The following is a 10,207-nucleotide window of genomic DNA, read 5'->3' on the forward strand; positions in this document are numbered from 1 at the left end:
TATTAGCAGTTATTATAGTGGCAGCATTAGAAAGAAGAGATTTAGTGGAGAAAAGAGATGAATCTGAGGTCATGTGGTTGCAACAGGTAGAGTTTATATACCAAGAAGAGTTTCCTAGAATGATTGCAAGGGCAGAATGGTAGGAGAGGCAGAAGAATTGATACCAACTTTAGTGAGAGCCTGGTGATTGCCTTAATGTCAGTCTTAGTGAGGAAATAGATAGCCAACTTAGACTCAGAAGAAGGATTCTCATCACGTACAGCAGGAGCTCGATGATGAGGATAACCTCTATATTGATTTTCTGAGCCTGTGGTATTTCTGTTTGAATTCTTTTATTAAGCTCCAAAATTAGGTCGCCATTGATTTTGATTTTTTCTGGCAAGTTGATAACATTCTCCAACAACATGGCTATCACGACGACAATAATTATAATATCATGTTGAAGAGAATTGGTTAGAACTAGATTTCAATAATAGAGTTGTAGCCGTTAGCGAGTCAGAGGGATGAGTTTTTATTATTTGTCTATGAGTTTCCTCAAACAATAATTCTGCAATAGCTATATAAGAATATATAGGAAGAGGGCTGCGATGCAATAGGGATGTCGGACTGACTCAAAATCATCATGAAGTGCCATCAAAAATTAATTATGCCTCATATTATCTCTATAAACAATAAATTGATTTGCATCTTCCATGCACTTCTATTTAGGTTCAAACATAGCTATTAGGTCCTAAAGAGTAGACATCAAAGAATAAAATTCAGTAATAGATTGACCTAGATCTTGTTTAAACTGATAAAATTTTATGAGAAGTTGATACTGATGGATTAAATCTATGAATGAGTACCTTTATTCGAAAAAATCTCATAGTTCATTTATCATATCAAACCATCCGAACAAAATATTGATTGAAGTGATTGAAGTGTTAGTGAACCATATGATAATTTTGAAGTTGTTGCTATATCTCTGACCTCGAGTTATATCTGAAAATCTGTATCAGATTCAGTACAGTCTTCTTCGATTTGAAATTTTTGTCAGTGACGTATCGCTGGAATTTGCATCCGTTCAGAAACATTTACATGACTTGAATTCAATGATTGTAGTTAGAACCCTCCAAAATAATTTAAATGGGTTGAGCAACATCTACCTGTGCCATATTCGAATTCATAGTGAAAGAAAAAGGATAGCCTATCATGTGGTGGCAGGATGGATATTAGGGCAATGGAATCTACTGAAGCAACAGAGTTTAAGAGACAAAAAAAAAAAAAAAAGCTACGATGAAATCATTGGCTTTGATACCATGAAAATAGAAAGAGAACGAGGAGAAGGGATTTTTGTGTTTCATATTTCTCAATGTATGGTATATATGATGCTATTTATAGCCATAGTTTCGTACCTAAAATAGTAAACAAATCATCGGATACAAACCAAGTCTAACATGATAATATAGTCAATCTAATATAGTACAGCTTAACATGGTAATGCAATATTACAACCGATCCTAATGTGATATAAAATGATTTCTAGAATCAAGGCTTAACAATCTTGTCCGGTAGAGTTGAATTGCAGTTCTTATCTGCGGTAAAGCCTATCTGAGTTAGATCAGGGAATGCTACAAACCAAACCCGACACCATAAATGAAGCAACCGTCTTCCTTACTGCATGCTTTAGTTGTAGAAATTTTAGTCTTTGGACCTTATGAGCTGGTAGTATAGATGTTTACAGTATAAGCAACTGAACCATGAGCAGACGCGTCTGATACGGGGTCACTCTCGGCTGGTACCGTAGGTTATCGAAGCTCGAAAAGATCATGAAATTTAGATTCATGTAGGGGCCGTAGCAAGTGCAAAATAGCTGGGGATGAATTCTTTAAGAAAAAGAAGCCTGAAATTTTAGAAGCTTGTCGAACATTCCAAACAGAAAAAAATTATGGAGGTTAGCAATTTTACTTGCTACTAGTCTGAGTTCCAACTGTTAAAAGCCAATAGATTTCATTAATTGTAAAAACAATCCGTTAGAAATAAATACGTTATAGAAATCAAATTTGGCGGTATGACCACCCTTAAATAATTTACGTCTAACATTAGGCTAGTGTGCCCGTTGAAAAGACCTCTTTTCCACATGGTACAAGAGCATCGGCGCAACTTGCCAGAGTTGGTGGCATGGGATATATAGTTGAATACGGGGACATAATAGGTCGAGTCTCCATTAAAAAAAAAAAGAAAAGGGGGTCAGAGTCGCTATCCCAAGTAACCAAGTAATGAGGACATGGAGTAGATCAACCGACGTACATTGCATCATTCCCCCGGGAATTTGAATTAGAGAGGAAAAAAAAGAAAAAAAAAAACTAATGGAAACTAGTGTATCCATGCAGATTTCTTTTTTATTGAAGATTATCATGCATATTTTGAAAACTAATCATTATCATTCAATGTAGATTTCGATTAATAGGAAAAAACGTTTCATTCTATGATTCTTTCTTTCTTGATTCTTTTGGTAAGAATTGAAGGACAAAAAGAACGTGGCTACTTACGTTGCATTCCTGCCTGCTGAAATGGAAGATCATGTTCTCCAACTTAATTAACCTCTATTACGAAAATTATTCATGCGAAAAATTTGAAAGCAATGCGAGACAGACGTCCACATTAGCGAATAGTGGATTCCTTTTAAGAACCCCACCCTCCTTCCCTCCCCTCTTCCTCTCTTCCTCCATCTCTATCCTTGGTCTATCCTCTCTAATCTCTCATCTTCCTCTGAGCTCCATGGCATCCAGAACTCATTTGGGCTTTGCTCCTCTCCTACTCCGCTACGTTTCTTTGGTCCTCGTGGCCTCTTTGTGGCCCGTGACGGCGGGGAGATTGAGCCCGGCCGCGTGTGATCTGTTCAACGGGAGCTGGGTGTACGACGAGTCATACCCTCCCTACGACTCGGAGAGTTGCCCCTTTAATCGCCGCGAGTTCAATTGCCTCAGGTACGGCCGCCCCGATAAGTTGTACCTCAAGTACAGATGGAGTCCCAACGGCTGCGACCTCCCAAGGTGAGTCCCGCATCCTGTGTGTGTGTGTTTTGGAGTATTTGAAGTTTTAAGAGGGAACTAATACGGGGATTGGAGTTGTAGATTTGATGGTAGAGACTTATTGGAGAGGTGGAGAGGAAAGAAGATAATGTTCGTGGGTGATTCATTAAGCTTGAATCAGTATAATTCGCTTTTATGTCTTCTCTACATGGCGGTGCCCAATCAAAAGACTAACTCTAGTGATAATGGAACGCTCAAGACCGTCATATTCGAGGTTCGTATTTCTATCTCTATTTATATTAAAAATTTATTGATTAGAAAATATTATCATATATTCAACATCTACATGACAAATAATTACTGATAAATTATTGGTTAAAATAATTCTATTATATATATCTTAGATCAATTAATAAGAAACTATCACATTATCTGAGAAAATAATTTTTTTTCATTCAAAACAGCAAAAATTGTTAGCCGGTGAATCAATAAAATTTTTTTATTCAAAATTTTTAATTAAATTTAAAAATAATATATATTTTTTTCATTTATAAATGATGTTGTGGCTTTTTATTAGATTGTCCAAGATATATGTGGTGGAACTGTTCTAACCTATAATTTCTCACCTACTAGCTACTAGTTTATTCATCCTAAACACAAACATACCACGCTTGTGGTACATGTATCCATGGTAAATGTCAAGGTGCATTAACATGGTTCTAGCCGTTCATTGCTTAAGGACTAGTTTAGATGGCTAGCAAGTTGATTACCCGTTCTTTTGCAAACATGAGAAGAAATTGTCCCCTAATACAATCTCTCCATCACGTGACCGAGGGGGAACATCCTCTTCCATCGCTCGTCATGGTAACGCAGGCTACGCCTTTTTTTTTTTTGGTAGAAAGCAGGCTACGCCTTTGGTACCGCTGAAGTACACGACGACCAGAACCGTTCTGTCGTCATATTCTCTCTTTCCCTCGCGGAAACATCAGAGTCAGACCGGTCCATCATTGAGGTGGTGGATCGATGACGATGATACAAGCGATGACGACCTTGAGGCCGTCGGATCCCGTGACATAGGCCGCGACCGTGACGCCCCTGAGGTTGGAGGCGAAGGGAGCCGATCGAGTTTGAGATCCAGCGGGGGCGACGTACGGTTGGAGAGGTGGAGGAATGAGTTCTCGCCCGCCTCTACGAAGCGGTGGACTGGATGAAGCTGGTGGTCCCTCCTCCCGTCGGTGAGTTGCTGGAGGCGCCAAAGCCGTCGTTGTCAATAGTGAGGCCGTAGAATCTGAGGACAAGGAGGGCGGGGTCCTGGGGGAAGAATTTTAAGGATTTTAGTTATAAATTGTGTAGAACAAAAAGGACTTCAAGCTAAAATTTTAATTTCACTAGAGTGTGCAATTTGCACTTTATTTTAATTATCAAAAAATCTACCTGATGTTTTTGATTTAGGAGTCCAAGAACGTGATAGATTTTTTAAAATTTTTCAATTAAAAATAGAATAAATTATAAAAATCTTCATGAGTTTATGGATAAATTATATTTATACTTAACAGTTTAAAAATTTTATGCTTATGCTCCTAGGTTTATTTTATCTAATATTTTAATTCATAACTTAATAGAACGTTAGTTTAACTTAAATATGATTCGGATATTATGTAAAAAAATTTAAAAAAATAATTAAAATAATTTTAAGCGATATAGTAGGAGAAAAATTGAGAGATATCGTGGGTCTAGAGATTGATCTTGATGGCATCGATATGAAATAGGCAGACATAGATGAAGGTTTTAATAGATAGACTGTTGTAGATAAAAGATTCCAAAGACATTTGGGAGTTGAGAAGATAAAAGAGGAGCATTATTTTTTATAGAGATAATTTTAATTTTTTATATTAGATAAATTATTCCATTAATGTTATTAATTTAATTGTGTGCAAATATAAATTTTATTAATGGCTGTGTATCGTATAATAGACATAAATCTGATATAATTTATTTAAAAAAATAATTAAAAAGGAACCATGGTTAATGCATCCGCTTTTCAAATCACTTACGGCAGCGTCCGTTGGCTACTACAAGAGACGATCATTCAACAGCTTGACTTAGGGGACCAAATGGAATACGGTCCACGTGCTTTAAGTTGGCTTCACAAATGGAACAAAGAAGTACCAGTGGAGCCGGATTCAGTACAAATTTTTTGCTTGGTAGATGCTGAAAGGTTTTTGTGAGGCTCGTGCAAAGGTGATCATTTGCTAAAATTCCGTAAAGCACGTTCTTTGCACCGCATAGCAAAGAAGCCTGGAATTTAACCAAGAAAAAGACACCCTCCCCCTCCTATTCCTGCAAAGTTTTTCTTTCCCACTCCAATCTACCATGATCGCTTAGCCTTTTCTCCGTTTGCAACTTCGCCAGGATGGGTGAGGGCACATCGCACTATTTACTCTTTTCCAAAGCGTATGCAAGTTAGTACTCCTGGTTTTTTTTTTTCCTTCCTTCGTGCGGGCGCGCGTGTGAGAGAGAGAGAGAGAGACGTGTTAGCATTATTCGACCTCTTTGATAGAGGCCAAGGGCCAAGGCAGACTTGCCTCAACGTGAGGGGTCCCAGAGTGTTATATTAATTTTCTAACACATATTTTTTGGCTCAAAAAAATAAGCTAACATTGGGATTGTTACAGGACTATAATGTGTCGGTGATGTTTTACCCCAGCCATTATTTGGTGGACATTGTCCGCGAGAAAATTGGACGGGTTCTCAAGCTGGATTCTATACAAGGTGGTCGAGTGTGGCTCGGCGCTGACGTGCTCATCTTCAACACATGGCATTGGTGGCCTACGAGGGGACCCTCCCAGCCGTGAGAACGGCATCCAAGCTCCTTTCTGTCTTCCACTTTGCTCATATCTACAGGACGGCCAACTTTAATTTATATTTGGAACTAAGAGCTTAAGGAGGATTTTGTGGTGCAGATGGGACTTCATTCAGGACGGCGACAAGATATTGAAGGACATGGACCGCACTGAGGCTTTCTCTAAGGCACTGGCCACGTGGGCCAGCTGGGTGGACTCCAGCATCAATCCAGCCACAACCGAAGTCTTCTACCAGGGAATCTCTCCATCACATTACCGGTAAGTCATGGCAGGGGGTCAATTGGAAATTCTCTGTGAGGAAATTTTCTTACAGTCTGGTCTGATAGTTAAATATTACGCTACACAATTTCCGATACGTCAAATTTCATCACACAACAAACATTAGCAGGTATCACATCTAGTAATGCTATCAAGTGCAACATTAATCTAACAGCAAGTAGCGCATCCAGTAATGCCATCAAGTGCAGTACTGATCTACGTTGAGCTAGTGGCATGTTGGGCTATTGCTCAGCAAGTAGCACATCTGGTGATACTATCAAGTGCAATATGAATCTATGTTGAGCTAGTGGCATGTTGGGCTATTGCCGAGTGGTTACACCCTCAAAAACTTGAAGATCTTATGTTTGTATAAGAATCCAAGCAGATATTTGTTCAATTCTATATTAGCTACGTACTAGATAAATTTTAAATATTTATATATTACTAAAAAATTTAAATAATATTTTCTGATTAATTTTTTTGGATGAAGGCCTAGGTTGTTACTTTTGAAGTCCCCAAACATATTTTCCTAGGTGTTTAATATGGATAAATAGTCATACTCTGCTTCAAAATGAGAGGTAACTTATTGGATGAAGTCTTCAATTGCTATAGTTCAAGTTCCCGAACATGTTTTCCTTGGTGTTTAATATGGATAATCAGTAATACTCCACTTCAAAGTGAGGGGTCAATGATTCAAATCGTAAGTGGTGTTATATGTTTACATTTTGATCATGAGTAACTTACTTTGAGAATTTTCTAGGGCAAAAATATTGGATTCATATCCCAACATTAGTCAAAATACTTAATGTATAGGTTGGACTCCCTCTTGCTCTAAAACAAAAAGGGCCGGATGAGACTTAATATTCTTTGCATGATGATAACAAAATATAACAATATGCAGTAAAAAAATCAAACAATTATGTACCTTACGTTATCTTTCGCTGGAAAAGAGTTTTTATACTCTCAAAAGTATTAAACCGTGCCTTTAGAAGCTCAAACAATTTTTTAGGGTTAAAAGGAAGAAGCATAGATAATATTTTTGGAGAAGCATGGGAAGATCACATAATTTTCTTATTTTTTTCCCCACCTTTAATTTTCTTACAATCATTTTCTTCATAGCTGTCACCATTTTATTCCAAGATTACTTTTAGTTTTATCTCTTTTCTCCTTTCTCCTAATATTTAAGATGCTTCTTTCACATTTTTAACCCCCAAAAAATGGAAACCAAAAGAAATCTAGATGTATATATACTTCATTCACACTGAATCAAAAGAATGGGAATGTCGCAGCTCAGGACGTGAGATATGGCATACTTTATTTTAATGATGACAATTTATCTTTCCCAGTTTTTTATTACAAACGTTTCTTTGATATTGTGTTTTACTAACGTATGATCACTCGGAAACTAGGGGACAGGATTGGGGCGGGTCACCCAAAGATAGTTGTTCTACGCAAACACAGCCACTGAACGCATCAACATATCCTGCAGGACCACCGCCACAAGAAGCCATCGTTTTATATACGTTGCGTACCATGTCGAAGCCCGTACATTACCTGGATATAACCTTTCTATCGCAGCTCAGGAAAGATGCTCACCCATCAAAGTATAATGGTGTTCACTACCAAAATGACTGCAGCCATTGGTGCGTTGCTGGCCTTCCGGACACATGGAACCAGCTCATGTATGCGGCTGTTGTGAGTCGAAAGTGAGATAGCATGTAGGATTCCCATGGGAAGGAAATCGTTCCTTGAAATGAATAATGATTCGAATATATTTCTCAAAAGAAAAAATGGTTCAATTTATGTCCTTTTATATGTTGTATTGGCTCTTCTCCAAGTTGCTACTTAAGTATTTGGACGTGAACTTGCGGCACATGGTCCTCGAAGACACCTTAGTGCAGAATGGTCGCTAATTTGTTAACGGGTGGAAAAAGTATGGGAAATCCATAAAGAAATGTGATTAAAATGGTTTTATTCGAAGAGAAGCCATGTCAATAGACAAATAAGCCGCAAGATCCTTTGAAAAAATAATAATAAATCTAGTTGAGATAAATCTCTAAAAGATAAGTACGATATCCTCTCCAACGAGAGGAGGGTAAATAAGATTATAATGGCAGCATTTGGTCATCCAAATGGGATCACCACAGTGATATTAGATCATCGGTGATTTGAATTCTAATCTAATCATTAGTGATCTAAGATCATTATATTTGATAGACTATAATTCAGTGATTCAGGTACTCATAAGGAACATGTTTGATATTTTATGGAAATCCAAGATCACTGATTATATAATACCAAATTATCCATAATATATTTCATAAAATATATTTATTAGTCATATATAATATATTATAAATAAAATATTACTATACTTATTAATATATTAATGATTAATAGACTATATAAAAGTATATTTATTAGTTTTATAAATTATTTATCCTATGAGAATATATTAATTGTTATTATAGAATTATTATTTTTATTTATACTTATAATATATTACTTATTAATATAAATATTTATTTTAATTAAAAAATAAGATAAATAGAAGTACTATATTAAATATTTTTACTATCGAAATATAAAATATAATAAGATATTTTTATTCTAAGTTAAAATTATCATATGATAATAATTAACTAGCACTCAATCCTCATATTGCGGAGATTTAATGTAACACCCCGGCCCAGAATCAGCCACAGCCCACAAAAAAAAAAAAAAAAAAAAAAAAAAGAGGAAAACAGAGGAATCGGGAGGAAGAAGACTCTCAACGGGAGTCTTCTTCCCACCGTGAAAAGGAGAGAGGAATCCGAGTAAAAAACGGATTCCTCCTCTATAAAACCCCCTTTTCCCCTCCTAAACAACCCATAGTGATCACCGGTTCTCTCTCTCCTTTCTTCTTGTTTTCTCCGGTTGAAGTCAAGGTCTCCCGTACTTGTGCTCGCCGGAAATTGGAGCTGACGACATTGCCGGAGCTCGAGGTAAGCCCCTCCCCTTTTTCCTCTCCCTCTTCCCTTTCTTCCCTGGCCCAAAGCTCCACCGCCGGCCACCGTCTTTGCCGAAAATCAGTCGCAAAAGAATCTCCCTGTTTTTCGATCTCTTCTTGATTCTCCCCGGCCGAACCCTGCCGCCGGTCGTCCGCTGCTGGCCACCGCCGGCCGAACCCCATCGCCGGCCGTTGTCGGATCTCCGGCCAAGCCGTCGGAGCCCGAGCAACCGGAGGGGGACCTCACGGTCCTCCCCTGTTTCAGCCAAGGGAGGCCACGGGAAAAGAAAAGAAGAAGAAAGAAGAAGAAGAAGAAAAGAAAAGAAAAAGGAAAAAGAAAAAGGAAAAAGAAAAAGAAAAGAAAAAGGAAAAAGAAAAGAAAAAAAAAGGAAAAAGAGAAAGAGAAAAATAAAAATAAAATAAAATAAAATAAAATAAAAAGAAGAAGGAGGAGAGAATTTTTCTCTCTCTCCTTTCTCTCTCCTTTTTCTCTCTTTTTTCTCTCTCCTCTCTCTATCTTCTCTCTCTATATTTTCTCTCTCTAGACTTTTCTCTCTCTTTATGGATTTTGTCTCTCTAGGATCTTTTCTTTCTCTCTGATTGCATCATGAATCCTAGAATAAACTTGAAGATGAAAATAAGATGATCTGAGGTTGCTCCGAAATTCGTGCAGTAGATCTGATCTCAGTCCGATCCTATTCGAAATTTGTAACACTTGATTCATATTGAGTCACCCTGATAGGACCTCTAATGATCTCGATCATGAGTGCCTCATCGGAAGGATACGAAGATTTCTCTCTCCATTTTCTCTCTCTAGAATTTTCTCTTTCTTCATGGATTTTTTCTCTCTAGAAGTCTTATGGATCAGTGGAGGATCTAGATACTTAGATAAATCCTAATTTTGATTAATCCTAAGAGAGGTCCTCAATCTGTGTTATTAGGATCGATTATCGATAATTTTCTCCATATATGATCTTTATACTTGATCAGGGTTATGAAGAGATGATTGTTTGCAAATGATATCGAGTGGAATATTTTGTTAAAGAATTCATAAATCAAAGAAGAATATTGATTTTGTGCTT

At 37.2% G+C, this 10,207-nt stretch overlaps 1 protein-coding gene across 1 annotated transcript; it reads left to right on the forward strand.

Moving 5' to 3' along the window:
- The first annotated feature begins 2,760 nt into the window (after window positions 1–2,760).
- Window positions 2,761–7,846, forward strand: LOC105048378 (protein trichome birefringence-like 38). Its single transcript, XM_029265817.2, has 5 exons — window positions 2,761–3,035; window positions 3,117–3,288; window positions 5,690–5,865; window positions 5,978–6,136; window positions 7,546–7,846. Exons 1-5 carry the CDS (start codon window positions 2,761–2,763, stop codon window positions 7,844–7,846), a joined length of 1,083 nt encoding a protein of 360 aa, XP_029121650.2.
- The last annotated feature ends 2,361 nt before the right edge of the window (window positions 7,847–10,207 follow it).

This window comes from Elaeis guineensis, chromosome 7 (genome assembly GCF_000442705.2).
Source record: "Elaeis guineensis isolate ETL-2024a chromosome 7, EG11, whole genome shotgun sequence".
Lineage (NCBI taxonomy): Eukaryota > Viridiplantae > Streptophyta > Magnoliopsida > Arecales > Arecaceae > Elaeis > Elaeis guineensis.